The sequence below is a fragment of the Balearica regulorum genome, chromosome 16, assembly GCF_011004875.1.
Source record: "Balearica regulorum gibbericeps isolate bBalReg1 chromosome 16, bBalReg1.pri, whole genome shotgun sequence".
NCBI classification, from domain to species: Eukaryota; Metazoa; Chordata; class Aves; order Gruiformes; family Gruidae; genus Balearica; species Balearica regulorum.
This window is the reverse complement of record NC_046199.1, coordinates 8,287,205-8,303,674: the sequence shown is the minus strand read 5'-3', so window position 1 is coordinate 8,303,674 and position 16,470 is coordinate 8,287,205. Positions and strand designations below refer to the sequence as shown.

General features: G+C 61.3%; 1 protein-coding gene across 3 annotated transcripts; it reads right to left on the bottom strand.

The window, feature by feature from the left end:
- Positions 1–12,903: 12,903 nt before the first annotated feature.
- Positions 12,904–15,678, bottom strand: LOC142604150 (uncharacterized). Of its 3 annotated transcripts, none has more exons than XM_075768782.1 (5): positions 15,491–15,674; positions 14,938–15,078; positions 14,402–14,542; positions 13,923–14,315; positions 12,904–13,055 (listed from the first exon to the last, which is right to left on the bottom strand). In XM_075768782.1, the coding sequence occupies exons 1-5, from the start codon at positions 15,576–15,578 to the stop codon at positions 13,039–13,041; spliced, it is 780 nt and encodes a 259-aa protein (XP_075624897.1). In that variant the 5' UTR covers positions 15,579–15,674; the 3' UTR covers positions 12,904–13,038. The 3 variants fall into 3 exon arrangements, with proteins under 3 accessions (XP_075624897.1, XP_075624899.1, XP_075624898.1); XM_075768784.1 differs by having other exon boundaries at positions 14,172–14,315; positions 15,491–15,668; XM_075768783.1 differs by lacking the exon at positions 14,402–14,542 and having other exon boundaries at positions 15,491–15,678.
- Between the last annotated feature and the right edge of the window lie 792 nt (positions 15,679–16,470).

Below are 16,470 nucleotides of genomic sequence, written 5' to 3'. Positions count from 1 at the left end.
TCCGCGAATCCTTCCCGGGGCTGAGGCAGGCTTGGAAATGCAGAAGGCTGTTGCCAACGTTTATTGACAACACACTTCTATTTATATACAGCGTCATTAACCGCTTTCACCTTGAAAAGAGGCCAATAACTGAGCGCTGAATGCAGCAGGAGGGGACGTGACAATCCCTCTGTTTGCTGAGGTTGTGACAAATCTGTAATTCAACAAGGTGCAGAAACACAGACAGATAGAAGCATTTTTCAATTTAACAAATATGAATAATTAGAAGAGAGTCAACTTGGCCAAAATCTTACTGAATTTATTTCAACTATGCTTTAAAAAACAGCTTTGAACTAAAATAATTTTTCATAACATAATGATCATAGCTATTATGCAGTTATCTCAGTAGGAGTCTGGTTTGAGAACATTCACAAAATTAAAAATATATATAATGTCTTCAAAGAACTCCCTAGCATCCCCTGTTGTTTCAATAAAATATAGGAGATATCAGTCATGACAAAATTAACTCAACAAATCTGCATGTTAAAGAGGAGATAAATAGAGGATAATTATTGGATCATCTGGCTTCACTTTATTGAGTGTTCAGATAATTCACCAGCTGCGAAACCAGAACATTCGCAGTCGCTCGAGGAGTGTTGACACGTACTTGTGAACATGATACAGCTATTGGGGACCCTGACCAGCGATGGCGGTAAACACAACAAGCCGTTGTAAAACACAAGCACAGCAGGAAAGAACTGACCCTCCGTCTAAGACAGAAACACCAGGCATCATGATCTTCTCCCGCTCCGATGTTTCTCCTCCCGCTCTCTTCCCTCACTGCGCAAATGCAGGCGGGGAAACGCATTCGGTGCTGGAGGGGGGAAGTCGAGGAAGGTAAAGGGAATCGTCTTCAAATTGGAGAAAAGAAACCTGAACGCACCTAGCGAGGCCGGCATCTCCTGCCTGAAGTTTCTCCTCGTTAGACAAAGGGATAGAAAATGGTTGTTTTGCTTCCCTGGAAGGACTGCGAGGCTGGGGGGGACGTTCAGGAAAACAAAGTTAGGAATTTGGGAAGTGGCTGCTGCATTAAGCAACTTAAATAAAACTCAATAGCCAGAAATCCAGCCTCATGGGAAAAGCACAAAAGCTCAGGTGCTGTTTCTCTCTGGCCAAGGCACAGCCCAGCACCCCACGCCTGTGAAGTAAATTAATTGTGAAAACACTGGCACTGAAAGGAATGAACGCAAACCAGAGACTGGGCGTCTCCTGTCCCTTCTGCTGCATGGGGAGGACAGTTGAAGCCCCCAGGATGCGGCTGGGGACAGAGCCCGAGCTTTGGTTGTCGCAGGGCTTGGCAGGCGGCAGCACCGGGAGGGTGATGGCGACGGAGAGCGGGCGGGAGCCCCGCGGATCCATTGAGCCGTCGTGGGAAGGTTCCCAGCCCGCGCAAACCTGGTCCCCAAGCTGTCTTTAAAGCCCCGCTCTATCTGCAAATGGCATCTAGAAGTAACCCGCAAAGGCCCTCTTTTTGCTGCGATGGTTTTGCCCTTCGCTGTGCTGGGTAAGACAGAGGCAGGGTGGGGAACCACAGAGCGCAGCCCAGTGCAGTTCTCACTGAAACAACCACCGGCTCTGCCGGCTCCTCCCGTCCCCCCTCCCGTCCCCGTGCTCTACCGGCCTCATCACGCTCCGAAACGGCCGTATTGCTGCCTGGGAAACCCAATTCTCACCAAGCCGCTGCAGGGCAGGATTCAATAACAGAGAGTTTTTATCCAATAAGGGGAGTTGGAGCACAGGGACGAAATATTGAATTAAAAAAGCAAAACCAGGAACGAAATCAAAGTATAAAAAAAAGCCCTCAAGGAAATGAAACGATGGGGACGAGCCAGCCATGCTGGGTGGTGGGCTCCGGGGCCAGCACCAGCCTCTCCTGGGGAACTGAGGGAAGGGGCTGGATGCTCTGGACAGGCTGGAGCAAACCCTGTGACTTAGCTTGGTCGGGAGAGCGAGGACCCCAGGGAAAGTCGGGCTCCATGTCCCCAGGCACCCACCTTCCACAGGGCTGGGGTATTGCCAGTTCTGACCACAGCCCCAGGGCTGCCCAGCCAGAGGCAGTGGGACCTACAGCACCTTCCCCCACTTCCCTGGGGACACCCCCAGGGCTCCAGGATGTCACAGGACAGCCCAAACCGGACTTTGCCTGACCTCTTTCCCCTAACCGCACCGGCACAAGTGGGCAGTGATGGGCAGCTGGCCCCCCAGTGCTGCCAGCTGGCCCCACGGCCTCCCCAGCTGTGGCTCTGGCCCTGGAGATGGGCACGGAGGAGCTGAGACCCAGCAGCTGCCGGCGACTGGGAGAAGTCCCAGCCACTGCGATGGTCCTGGCAGCGCCGCGTGAGTGCCGTTGTGGAAACAACGGTTCCTCAGCGTGGCAGGGCCACGGGGAGATGCTCAGCACCGCAGCTGGGAGCAGTGGCAGGAGGAGGCAGTGAGGAGGAGAATCCTGGTTTAATTTTATTCCGAGTTCAGGTTTCAATCCAGATGCCTTGAGATCTAATTCCGAATAAATAATTGTACTGAGTAACCCAGGTCCCCCGGTGATTAACTAAACACACTGAGGCTCGCTGAAATTGAATTAGTGGTGTGCACTCAGCCGTTATTACCCTCCCCACATCATGAATATTAATGAGGGGTTATTAAGAAATGTAAATGATGCCTCAGGGGGTTGGGAGCACGGGGGGGGGTGCAGGGCGGTGTGGGCTGATATGACAAACCATTAGGAAAACAGCCTGATTGAAGCCACTTTTTAATTATGTCACATCTCGCTCTTTCTTGGGTGCAACGGTGTTTCCGGATGCCTTTGGTTTTATTAAAATGAGAAAAAGGGAACAAGTTATAGCTGGAATGTAAAATGAGCATTTGCAAAACGGAAAAGCTGCAGCCACTAAGCACCCTGGCAGGGGAGGGTGGTGGCAGGGCCCTGCCCGCAGCTGCCTGCACCCCACAGGCTCCCCACCGCCCCCAGCCTGGGCCAGCTCCCAGCTGGGCTTCCCCTGTGCTGCCGGCATGGAGAGAGGGACACCGGCACCCCTGCGGCACCCACACCCCAGCCTCGGGGGCCCCTGCAGCCCCTTCCCTCCCCTGCCATAGCCCCGCTCCCTGCAGCCCCTTCCCTCCCGGTTCAGCATCGCTGGCCAGGAAAGAGTGGCTGTGATAAAACTCATGCATTTTAACAGGTTCTCGCAGGCGCTCCCCGCGCCGCCAAATAAAAGCTGACAGGTGCAGCTGAGTTAATCAGAGTGGATAATGGAGGGAAAGAAAGAAATCTCAGACCAAATTGCTGGAGAAATCATGAGCCAGGGCTCAAAACTATCCAATTAAATGGAGATGAAGCTTAAAGGGGAAGACGGCCATTCTCCGAGCCCGGTGTCCCACCAACAGAGTGTCCACAGAGCCCCCGACCCCCCGCAGGACGGCAGGGGGCTGCCGAGCGTGGAGGACCCCCCGTCCCGCTGGAGGAACGTCCCGCCAGGGCCATGCCGGGCATCTCGGTCTGACCAGCGCTGCCACACCGGCGGTTTGCTTGTAAAACAAAGCAGGCCCGGGGGCTGTCTTCTGCAGGGTGATGTTGGCTCAAACGCTTTGATGGGGCGACAAGCGCGGCACCCATTCAGCCCCGGTTCTGCCACGGCCACCATACTGCCATTCTAACGCCCGCTCCCCTCAGCGGCCGCTGTGCCCTGCCCGCAGCGAGCACCCAGCCCATCACCTGAATGGCTTGGGGAGGGCTGGGCTCTCAGACAAGTGTAAAAATGTGCATTTAATGTAGTCGAGGCGCATTACTGCAGCCGGTGGAAGTCTGCTGGCATTTCTGTGGTGTTAGCATGGATAGATCGGACGGCCCGGGATAGGAACACGCACGGGAGTTTGTTAGTATTCAGGTCTCTCCACGCTGATAGCTTCATAACGCCAGGTTTGCCTCTTAATTGCACCCGTAAGTGTTGAAATTACTGAAAGGTAAAATGCAAATAGGCTGTAACCTTTCCGGAGCTCACCCCAGCACCGCCGCGCCAGCTCTGCGCCGGAGGGGAGGCACCTGCATTTCTTCCATCTTTCTTAATTGCTAATGGGGCTGCTGGGCAATTCCCTCCCAAGGCCCCAGCAGGGAGAGGAGAGGCCCCTCTCCAGGGTTACACACCAGTTCCGCCAAGCTGGAGGCACTGGGGCAGCCCTGGGAGCTGCCCCCCGCCCCAGGCTGGCCGTGACGCCTGCTCCAGCCCCGTGTCACCGCAGCCGGCCAAGCCCGGTGACAAACCAGAGTGCGGAGCAAAACTTGCAGCCTTTGCCCTTTCTTTCTGGTGCCGCCTTTCCAGCCCGAAGGGGTTCGGTGTAACACCTGCCGTGACTCCTGGCCAGCGTCCCGGGGTGCCGGCGTGCCAGGGCAGAGTGCTTGCCGAGCCGGCCAGCACCATGAGGGCCGGGAAGTGCCGGAGCCGGTGGGGAAGCCAGCTGTGGAGTAAGGTTAATGAGATTTTTATGAACCTGCCGATTCGTTTGGCAGGCAGGCAGGGGGGGACAGGACCCAGCTAATTAAAGGGAGTTGACCTGTGAAATCAGGCTGTGAGGGGCTGGGATGAGCAGAGGGGAGCTTGGGCAGGGGGAAAGGTGCAAGGGGAGAGGGCGGCTGGTGCCTGTGAGCCCCGGTGGGGTGGTCGTGGCCATGGCCGTGGCTGGGCTGCTCCCTCCTTCCCACCCGCACCGGTGCCACTCGCTGTCCTGGCACAGCTGGAGCCTTAATGCCGGAGCAGCACCTTATTTATGGCTCTGCTTCCCTGAGTTAAACTCCACAAAGTGTGACAATCAAAATTAAAGATTTCTCTAGAAAGGCAGCCTGAGGGGAAATCACTGCTGAGGCCGACAGAGATTTCCCAACGGTGACTTTTAAATTAAAGGGGAAAAAAATTTCTTTAATTTGGCGGCGTGCTTGGGATGCAGCTCACTGGGCACGTTATTATCCAGCTCAGCAAATGCTCCCAGAATTCGCTCGCGCTCCAAATTACCGATCTCTCCATGAGGCAGCACGTCCCTCCTGCACCAGCATCCACTGGCACCAGGGGCCTGTGGCACAGCCTCGTGGGTGGAGAGCGGGGCTGGGATGAGGCTGCACCCTGTCACCCCGGAGCCGAGCCCTGGTGGGTGCCCCCTCCCCATGTCCTGTCCCAGCTCCTGACGGGTGGAAAATGGCCAGATTCTGCTCCTGCACAGGACGAGCGCAGCCCCAACCAGCACAGCCATGCTCCAGGAACCCCTACACCAGCACAGCCCCGCTCCTGGACACCCCCGCCGGCACAGCTGTGCTCCAGGACCCCCACACCGGTGTAGTGGATTCCCAGCCCCGCTCCCAGCCCCGCGCTGGTATTTAGTGCTGCAAATCCAGATGGATCAGGGCTGGGCATATCGGCACCGCCGGGCACACATGTGTCTGCCTGCCCGTGGCTCACCCGCTAAATACCCGCCAGCGCCATTGGCCCCTAACAGAGAGCCGGGGTTATCGGGGGGACCCAACGTTTTAAGCCTTTCTTTCCAAGCAGAGCTTCAATGCTGCCGAAAGTGAGACCCTGCCTGCAACTCCAGCTCAAGTGCCAGCTCTGCCTCCTGCACTGTGCGGTGAGGACGATGGCTGCTCCGGCATCCCCATGATGCTGCCACGCACAATGCACCCAACCACCGGGGCGGTCGGTGCGGTCCCTTACCGAACGTGAGGCTGATTCGGGTGCTTGGCCCAGAGCCCCAGGAGCCTCTGCACACCCACCGTGTCAGCACATCCACGGGGCCGCAGGTCCACAGCTTTGCTGGCTGGACCCAAAGCACCAGTGGAGACCGTGACCATCAAAGCCTCCTCACTGAGATCAGAGGCACGCACACACCCAAGACACGCGCCTCGCCCTGCTCTGCCATGCCGCACCATGTAGCACGGTGAGCACCGCAGCACAGCAAAGCACCGCAGCACAGCGAAGCACTGGAGCACAGTGAAGCACGGGGGCACGGCGAGCACTGCGGCACAGCAAAGCACTGCAGCACGGCAAGGCACCAGGGCACGGCGAGCGCTGGGGCACAGCAAAGCACCCTGGCGCAGCAAAGCACCGCGGCACACCGAAGTGCTGGGGCATGGCAAACACTGCAGCACAGTGAAGCCCCAGGGCACAGCGAAGCCCTGCTGCTCCCACCATCTTTGTGCTACTCCAGGATGCTGCAGGGACGTGGCACCGTCCTGTGTCCCCATGGGAATGCCCCAAGGCCTTTCCTGTGCCCCACGGGTGGGGACTCAGCTTCTGCCACCCACCTCGCCCCTGGGCACATGCCAGCAGCTCTCGCCAGGCTCCGGTGTGGGGCACGGCAACAGGGTTTTTCTGCCTGAGCTGGAGAAGTTGCCACTTGTCCCTGGCATAGGAGCTGCCCCAAGTGACAGGGGCTGGTGGGACGGGAGCGGCCCTGCCCGGCCGGGGTGGGGGGCACGAGGGGCATGAGCAGCCCGAGACCTGCCTGCCCTGGCACAGCCTCTTCCCGTTCCTCTCCCCCTACCCCTTCAAGATGAAGCAATGAAATTATTTTTCTACTTGAGTAGTTTTCAATTTAGATTAAGAAAAATCTGTGCTCCGTTAGCGACGTTGCAGTAAATCACGAGCAAGCGGCACGCCGCAGCTGACAGCCCGATCGCTTATCGGCTGCAAACCTTTTTTCAAGTTGACAGGCACCAAGTGTGACATTGAGCGAGGGCAGCGGCAGCCCGCTGCGGACACCATGCAGGGAAGTGGACCCCTGCCTGGCACACACCCCGGGGCACCGCAGCTCAGCCACAGCTGCGGGCAGTGCCCAAAGCGGGTGGGCAGTCCCAGGCAGGATCAGGCCCTGGGCATCACAAGCTGAGACAGACCTGGGGATGCAGAGGGCAGCACCAGCCCCTGCCCGGTTGCAGTGCCGGCTCTGCCAGCCTGCAGCACCGCTTTTGGGGCTGCCCACGGGAGATGTGGCAGGGGGATGTGCTGGCTCGCCGCCGTCCTGCCTGATCCCCACCAGCCCCAGCACACCTCAGCGGCATGCTGGGGCTACACTGAGCATCTGGGCCGCTTGGTGGTCCAAGACCTCGGGTGGTCTCGCCGAGCCCTCGCTCTCACCCATCCATCACCGCTGGTGACATGGTGGTACCCAATACAGCTGTGATGATGCCCGTCACTGGCTGCCCTGCGGCCACATGAGGAGCGGATCCCCATCCTCGCACCCCTCTCCGTGCTGCTGCCATCCTTGTGCCAGCACCATCAAAAGGAGCATTTGACAGAAAACAAACCTTTTTTTTCCCCTCTGGTTCTTCCAGCTCGTTTATTGCTTGCACGGGGCAGGCAGAGCTGTCAGTGCCTGAACCTCACTCATCCGTTTAACCTTGGGGGAAGAAACACATTTGTGCCGGATAACGTGCATCAGATGGTGGCACGGGGAGCGCCTGTAGCTGCTGCGCCTGATGGATGGGCTACACGGGCCTCGCCTGACCTGTGCTTGTATGTTATCTGCATTGCTGCGGGAGGCTTTTCATCACGCCGACAGCTCCAGCATCACCTGCCTGGCAAGAGCTCCTCGCCAGGGATGGCTGCCGGCAGCAGTGGCCAGGAGGGGCCCAGCCACGTGGCTGTGGCTGGCACCACGGGAGGCAGCGAGCCACCGTGCCAGGGGAGGGGAGAGGCTGCCGTGCTCAGCACGGGGGGTCAGAGGCTGTGCCCGTGCCACGTACCCGGCTGCGGCAGGGCTGGAGGGACAGGGACGGCCCCACCGGGAGCGGAGCTGGTGCCCACAGTGCCCGAGGGGATAGAGGACGCCCTCGCCGCCGGCAGTGCCGCTGGCTCGGGTGGAAGGGAGAGACCGAGCCATTGCACTTGTTCTTTGGGTGACATTTTGCCAATGAGGGGTCCTACGACAGTGACAGAGAGGGTATGGAGCTGGGCAGCCCAGAGCCCCGGTGACGGATGAGCGCTGCCAAGTGCCGACACAAAAGCCATTTGGTGTGGGGAAATGATAGATGCTAACACTAATTTTAAGCACAGGCAGCCGAATTCCTCCAGACAGTCGTGGCGCTCAGGATTTAGGGCACAGCTGCTGGGTTCAGATAAGGTGTGAAATCAGCCCGGCGTGCAGGGTGTTACTTAATAATGAACGTCTCGTGATGGATGGGGGTGGCTCAGCGATATAACCTCCACATTTGGAGCCTTTCAAATATCTTGCCATCAATCCTGGTCCCTGCCAGGCGGCAGGAGGGGGAGCCGGCAGCTGGCAGCAGGCTGACACCCTGCGGGACTGGCACCACGGCTTGGGCTGCGTGACTCCCACCCTGTGCCATGGGCACCTTCACAGGCCGTTGGCAGCGCCGGAGGGGGTCTGGGACCGGATCCTGCCAGCGTGGCTGCAGCGGGTCCTTCTGGTGCCACCGGCAGCACGGCACCACGCACCTCCTCTCCCTCCCCCTATGAGGACCATCGCTGGCTGCTTCTGCGTGCCGGCGGAGAGCTCGGCTGCCACGTGAGGATGGGGACTGCGAGACGTCGTGCCCTCCCCAGGGACGTCCCTGCTCGCCCAGCACTGCGCTGCACCTGGAGCGGCTCTTGCCCTGCGAGCGAGTTCTGACCCACGTGGGCAGCGCAGGGACATGGCGCCAGCCCAAAATATTTATGGTACAAGCGATGCTGGAAATGGCAAGTGCTGTGCTTGTCTGTAGCATTTAATCTTTCTTCTGACCTTATAAAAAAATCTATTTGTGTTGAGATTTTAAATTCACTTCTTAAATCACCCACTACAGGCTTCACACCGTATTAATTTCTCCTCAAGCAAATGAGTTTGGTATTTGCTCTTTTCCAATACCACCAATACCAAAGCGTAGGGAGGATGCACGGCATGCCTGCTTAGACCTGCAGCCTGCACCCTCACCCTACACCTGCTCACCTCCATGCATCCCCCTGCATGCACGCACGCACCCTCGTGCACGTTCACACCCCCCCCCCCCCCATGCACGGTACACACAAGCACCTCGGAAGGGATCCCATCTCCTCCAGCTCAGGGGAGGTCTGAGCAGGATGGCCACTGCTGCCACCTCCCAGGAGGAGGATGACTCAGAGCTGGGGATGAAGGCGCGGGGCAGGAGCACCCAGCCAAGGCTCCACGGAGGCAGCAGCGGGCTCTCTTGGGCACATGGCTCCTGCACACACCAGCCCCCAGTTCCCCCAGCACCCCCCCACGGGGGAGGCCCCAGCACGTCCCTACAGCCGCGCAGCCCCCGAGGCGCCCGGCCCTTCCCACCCTGCGGCGTCGCGGCTGCGGGCATGCCGGGGCGGCCGGGGCAGAGCAGCACCGGGGACATGCGGCACGGCTACAGCTGGAACAGATGAGCTTTCAGACGAGCTTGCCGGCACGGTGCCATCGATTTGGAGGTGATTGCTGCCGGGGTGAGGCATGGTCAGCTCGCCTCATTATTGTGCAAATTGCTGGGAATGCAAATCTGGGTACACCTGGGGAAAATGTATTAACAATATTACTCCTGATTAAGGACACAGGGCACTCTCTGCTTGTTCAGTGAAGCCTGGGCTCCCTTCCCTCTTTGGAATCTAATGGTTGGTTTATTTTTATATCTGTGACTGTGGGGTTTTATCAGGCGCTTTCAAATCGCACTCTTGCAGTCTGTTGACAAGATCCTGCCGGCAGTGCCGGCCACCCTCCTTGGGGTGCGGGATCAGAGATTGCACTGGAGCCCACTGGGATGTTGGCCGAGCCCCTGGATTTACCCCAAAAATGCCCTGGCCGTGCTGTGCTGTGGAAGGAGCCGCAGGGACAACCATGCCACTGCCGCCGGCAGCTCTGTGGGTTCCCCACTCACTGGGCAGCCCCCTTGGGAAGGGACGGGGATCAGCCCTCCAGCTCCGCTGGCGTGGGAGGAAGGGGCCGCTGGAGCTGAGCATCGACGGACACCAGCACCCCTCCAGGCGTGGGACAGCTTGTGGCTCCTCCAGCCCCAAAACCCACCCGCTGTTCCCATCCCAAAGCTTGACACTTAGGAGGTGGGAGCACCGCCGGGCACCGCCAGCCCTCACATTGGCACAGCCCGGCCCCGGGCTGCCATGGGGCACGGCCCCTGCCACGCCGGGACCCGCCATGGGGCAGGCAGGGAGAGCTCATGATCTGCTTAATGGGCATGAGCAGGGTGCCAAACCGCCGCTGATTTATTGCCAAGGAAATACTTAATTTAGGCAATGTATTTAAAGGAGCTAATTAGAATTGTATTAATATTTATGGGCCTTATGGAGAAACTGATAGTCGCTATTCGAGGGTATTAACTGTTATCTTACACTGGACAGGACCATAGTGTTTGGAGGCAACTTTAATTGTGGTGAAAGCAGTCGAGATCTCACCAGGAGCCAGTGACAGCAGCCTACCCAACGCTGCGCATCCAAACTGTGTTTGCAGCACTAATGAATATCTGCTGGAATGAATAACCCTCCCCACGTGGCCCTTCCTCCCCGAGCATCTCTCCGATGAGGGATGGGTGCAGCCACTTGCTTGGGGCCATGCTGCGGGCAATGGGGGGCCAGGGAAGCTGGACCCACACACACTTCCAGCCCCCCAGAGCAGCAGCATGGTCCCCACACTGGACATGATGCTCCTGATCCCTCTGTTGCTGGTGCCCCCATCCATCCGCCCAGAGAAGGGAGCCGGGGGGGGGCCCAGGGGCAGGCGGCCTCAGCAGCCCCTGGCTCATCCATAACCAGCTCCCTGCCCGCGCACGACCTCTCGCTATAGCAAAGTTCACATCAATTTTCCTTCCCCTCATTTGTCTGTAAACCATGAAGAAAAATCACCGCCGTCTGCCCGCATCAGGCCGCCGCGGTGATGTATGGCTGTAATAAAAACCCCATTTTAGGAGGCCGCCTTCCCCATGCCGCCAGCCGGCGCGCCATGCGTGGCCGTGCCGCTGGCCGGGCTGCGCCATGGGGCCAGGGCTGCCGCCTGCCTGCGAGCAGCCAGTGCCATCCCAGCCCCGGTCCCCCCGGGCCTCCATCTCAGTCTCACCGCAGCTGGCGGTTATGGATAGGAGCTATTAGAGCTGTTACGGAGCAGCAGCCTCTGCGCTGTGTTCAGGCAGCCGGTGCCATTAACCCCCGAGAGCCGGATCGTGGGAGACGGCCCAACGGGGGGCTGGAGCGGGCAGCACCATGCCTGGGCTGGGCACCCTCCTCACCCCAAGCTGAGGGACAGCCCCGGGGCCATGCACCGTGGCCTTGCCTGAGCTCTCTGCACAGCGGTGCCAGCCCCCTCTGGGTCTGGCGATGGGCTGCTGGGGATGGGGTGCTGGGGACGGGGTGCTGGGGATGGGGTGCTGCCTCCCCACCTGCCCTGCACAGGGACTTTCATCTCAGCAGCCAGCAGCAGCCACGGCACCAGCTCAGGGCCAAGCAGAGCAGGTGGGGAGGGAGCTGAAAAATAAATTGGCACTTTCAGGAGGTTTTCCTCTTTTCTGTTTCAAGTTCCTTGCTGTCTCTGCCTGCAGAGCTCACCAGCGGCCACCGCCAGCAGCACATGGGGAGGGAGCGTGATGGCACTGTCCAACTGCTGCTGGTTTGACACAAAAGCTCACTTCTCCCAAAAAAACGCTGCCTCTGAGGCATTTCTGCTCCCCAGCCTCCAGCTCCCCAGATCTGTCCCCGGGGGGCTGGGAGCACTGAAGCGTTCCCAGAGTGGGTGGGCATCACCCACCAGTTTGGCATCAGCTCCCTGGTGATGCCCAGAGCGATAGCCGGAACCAGGGCTATCCTGTGGCTGCTCCATGATTCATTGCCCCCGTGCCTGGCAGCTGCTGCACCAGACGCAGAGGAGGGAGGCAGTGCAGCCCCAGTGCACCCTCCTGCTCCGTCCACCCCCCCGGCCCAGCCCTTGGGTGGCAGGCAGAGGCCAGGGTGGCACCACTGCGGGATGGCCATGGAGGTGCCACTGTCCCGGAGCACAGCAGGGTGCTGTGTGCCCTCGCTCAGCCTTCCCAGGAAGATCACCAGCATCTGCAGGCAGCGCACTCATCCACAGCCCGCTCCCCTCTCTGGGATCTCATTAATTAGCAAATTAATAAGACAGCATGAACACTGACAGGAGGCATTTCTGGGGAAGACCTGCAGGTCCCTGGCTTGCAGGCAGCAGTGCATGGCAGGGACGGTGCCACCCGCGCGGGAGCTTTTCCTGCACCTGCCCCAGCCCCAGCTGCACCCTGTGCCCACTGCCCGTGCTGAGACCAGGACGAGCCCCGGGCAGCAGTGGGAATGCAGCAACTCCCAGGATGGGCACCGGGCTCGGCTGTGCGCTGCGGGCTGTCACTGAGCAGGGAAGGACATGAGCCCTCGGCCCCAGCTCAGGGCCAAGCTGGTGGCAGAAGCAGAGGATGGCACACGGAGCATGACCTGCCTCCCCTGGCTCTGCTCTTCCAGGGTCCAAGCTGGGAGCGAAGGGCTGTGGGCGCTTGGCCAGGGCAGTGCTGGGGGCCATCACCGCAGGGCCCCTGTGGACCACGGAAGGGGCCGTGTCCGAGAGGGATGTTTCACACCAGGGCCTGTGATGCCCGGCTCCGTGCAGCCATGTGAGGTGCCAGGACCCCTGCACCGGCTGCCTGCTGGTGGTCTGGGCTGAGAGCCAAGAGCCAGAGGCCAGCTGGTGCTACCTGCCACCATGAGCAAGCCCGCGCCCCATGTGCTGGGTACAGGGTCCTCGGGGTTGGCCAGGGTCTGGGCTTGCAGCTCCAGCGCAGCTGGATGCGGCCGGAAAGGGAAGCGGAAAGGCACTGTGCAGCACATGGAGCTGCTGGCACTGCGGAGGTGCAGGTCAGGCAAGACAGCGGAGGCTGGGCTGCTGCAAGCCAGGCGTCCTGGCGGCTTTATTGCACGGGGCAGAGCGTGGCAGCCAGCACTGCCACAGACTGCAGCCCCTGGGTTGCTGGGCCCATGGAGGGGTCTAAGCCCCACTGCCGCCTCCTCCTCGGGGTCACTCCTTGGCTCTCCCTGGGGGGAAAAAGGGGAGGGTGAGGAGGGGGGGTGCAGGCAGGGTGGGGGGAGGCAATGGGCTGCCGGTGCTGGGGAGCAGAGCTGGCCCCATACTGGCTGTTGCCCTCACCCCCAGTGCATTCACCCCCCCCAGCATCCACCCTGCAGCCCCAGGCACAGGCTGCCCCTCCTGGCCCACGCTCCCCAAGGACATGGCACAATCAGGAGCAACTCTTGTGTTTCCGGTGTTGCATGGAGAAACAACCGCTGTGCCAGGGAAGCCAAGCAGCCGCGGCAGCTGTTCAACCACCAACGGCCCCAACTGCCCGTGGCTCCACTCAGAAACAAGTGTCACAACCAGGTGAGTGCCCACACGGTGTGTGTCCCCCCCCGCAGCGGGGGCTACTGTCGCTCCACCAGCCGCCTGCCCTCCCAAGCATGCACTCTGTGCCAAACACATTCGGCAGAGATATAGGAAAGCAAATTGCAAGAGCAGGCTCTTCCCTGCACCCATGTGAGTTGAGCGCCTTGGTGGTCAGGTTTCCTACTTTGATAATCAGCCTGCAAAATTATGATTACTAACACTATTGCCTAGTTCTGACCAAAGACGATGCCAGCTCCCAGAACTGAGCTGTGAGCTGGTTGGAATCACCCAGCAGAAACACCCAGAGGCCCCCGTGCTGCACGCTGAGGCCCAGAGATGCCGTGTGCTGGACGGATGTGGGATGCTGCTGCTCTCCCTGCTGCGGGGAGGCTGGCAGACCCTCTGGGTCTGGCTGCCTGGCTGCAGGCAGCGCAGCTCTGCACTCCCACTCTCCAACTTGGCCCCTGCCTCCGCCCTAGCAGGGGCAGCCCAGTCTGGCCCAGTCCAGCCCCTCCTCTCACCCGGTTGCTGGCAGACCTGCTGGCACTCCTCCACCGTTCTGAAGTTGTTGGGGTTCCCCCCACAGCCACTGTAGATGAATGGCTGGCAGGTCCCCGTGGCAGGGTTATAGGCATAGTGACGGAAACGTCCCCTGCATGGGCCAGGCACGGGCGGGAGGTGACAGATGTCACCCGAGGACACAGGGCCGCTGGAGGGAGCGGGACCCAGCTGGTGGACCCAGGCAGCGGGCAGGAGCAGAGCCGTGGTACCTCTGTCAGGAGGCAGGCAGCCAAGGCCACAGCCTGTGAAGCAGCACTTCTCGTAGCGGGGACAGTCGGTGTCGTCCTTGCAGGAGCTGCTGCAGGGGGCGAAGGTCTGCAGCACCTTTCTCTTGGGGCAGACGCCTGGTTTGGCTGCAGGTGGGAAGGGAGATCGGCTCACATGTGGGGTCTGTCCTGGCCGTGGCCCCTCTCCCACCAAGCCCCCCGGCTGCCCTTACCTGTGACCGACTGCACGCAGTGGATGTGGCAGCCCATGCTGCAGCACTTTCTGCTGCCTTGGCAGTCGCTGTCTTTGCTGCACTCCACCAGGCAGATGGTCATCATGGTAGGGTCCAGCCGCGGGCAGAAGCCTCTCTTGGCTAGGGGTGCCCAGCAGGGTCAGAACCCCACCAGCCCCTGCATGATCCCACCGCCCAGCCCACCCTTGGGGTGCCCACCCCCAAGCCCTGGGGGCAGGGAGAAACAGGCACCCCTGTCCCCCTACACTACAGGGGCTGAGAGCGGGAGGATCGGGTGCAGGGACCACCCATGCCAGCCCTTGCGGGTGATGCACCCCACAGGCAGCGGCTGTGCTCCAAAGAGCCTGGACCTGGCGCATCCCATCCACATGCCAGGATGGGGCACGGGGGCTGGCGGGGCTGCAGGACCCACTCCCCGAGGTGGCTGCAGTCCCCGTCCTCGTCCGTCCCCCCCCCCCTTGGAGGGCAGAGCACAGGCTCGTTCGGGGCTGCTGGGGGGGAAGGGACCCTCTCACCTCCCGCGGGGAGCCGGCACTCCCGTCCGCAGCCGGTGCTGCAGCAGCGCTCGCTGCCCGGGCAGTCATCGTCCGAGGAGCAGAAGTTGTCGCAGGGCTTCGGGGGGATCCTGCTGGGTCGGGGGCACTCGCCGCGCTTCCCTGGGAGGGCGGGCAGGGGGTTAGGATGCGCAGGCAGGGCCCCCCAGCCCGGGCAGGGCACCCCCTTGGCCGGGACCTGCTCTGCCCTGGCAGGGGGGCACGTCGCGGTGCAGAGCACCGGTGGAGCCGCCGCTTCGAGAGCCCGCGGGGCCGCCCAGCGCCTCGGAGGCTGCCGGCGGGTGAGGCGGGACGGGGAGAGCCCCCTCCCCGAGCCCCCGCGCTGCTCCCGGGTGCGGGCTCTGCAGCAGGGGACGGCGGGGCTGGGCAGGGTGTCCCGGCGGGCCGTTCCAGCTCGGAGCCCGCGGCCCCTCCAGCGCACCCCCACCAGCGGGGCGAGGGGACTCCGGGGACACTGGGGCGGTGGCGAGCAGCGGGGCCGAGCTCGGAGCGCATCCCCCGGGCCGGGGCTCACCTGGCAGGCGGTGCCCCGAGGCCAGCCGGCAGTGGCCGGAGGGGCCCGGGGGAACCAGCAGCAGCAGCAGGAACAGCCCCAGCTTCATGGCGCTGACCCCGCACCGCCCGCGGCCGCTTAAGTACAGCCCGGGAGCCCCGGGTCCGGCCCGGGCTGGCGCAGCGCCCCGCGCCGGTCTCCGCCTCCGGGGACGGGGATGGCGCTCCCGGAGCCCGGCAGAGCCCGGCCCCGCTCCCCGGCCCGGCCCGCTCTGACGGAGCAACAGCCTCCTCTGCCGGCCACCACCCGGGATGCCCACGGAGCCCCGGGATGGTCCCCGCAGCCCACGGAGCCCACGGAGTCCACGGAGCTGCGAGACACCACGGACGGGGGCACAAGCGGAGCTGCGCAGCCCAAGCCCCGGCACTGGCGCGGCACAGCGGGGAGGGGGCTGCAGGCAGGGAGGGGGCTGCACAGACCAGGGGCACCATTCCCCACGGCCGGGGCACGGCGGCAGGAGGACACGCCAGGCTTCACACCGCTGTGTGCCGGCAGGACTCGAACACACCGTCATTAACGACACACAGCTACACGCCATAACGTGCGCCGGGCATGCAGCAGCAGGGGCAGGAAGGGCGCGAGGCCAAAGCCCGCGGAGTGAGGAGCCACCAGTGCCAGCCGAAGGACCGGGCACTGCGTGGGAGAGGCTGGCGACTCCCCACATCACCGCTGCAGCACGTGCCATGTCAGGGTAAAGGTGTGACTCAGAGGGACCCTGTGCACATAAACTGGGGACACGACTGCTTTCACAGTCCCCACTTTTCTTGGTAAAGTTTCCCTCTGTTTTGGACCCAGAGTTTATGTAGCAACAAGTGTATTTGGCCACTTGGAGCCAAGATGATGCAAACAGGAATTTCCAAGCGGGGAAATACGATCGTTGAGCTGTAAAACCTCATATGAGACCGCAGAGGTCACGTCGGCCTCAGCACAAAGACGCTTGC

Bases quoted from the DNA above. Each gene is read 5' to 3' on its own strand.
- LOC142604150 (XM_075768782.1), bottom strand. From the start codon at position 15,578: ATGAAGCTGGGGCTGTTCCTGCTGCTGCTGCTGGTTCCCCCGGGCCCC. The intron at 15,079-15,490 runs GTGAGCCCCGGC...CCGCCCTCCCAG, and splicing joins CTCGGGGCACCGCCTGCCAG to GGAAGCGCGGCGAGTGCCCC. The intron at 14,316-14,401 runs GTAAGGGCAGCC...TCCCACCTGCAG, and splicing joins CTGCGTGCAGTCGGTCACAG to CCAAACCAGGCGTCTGCCCC.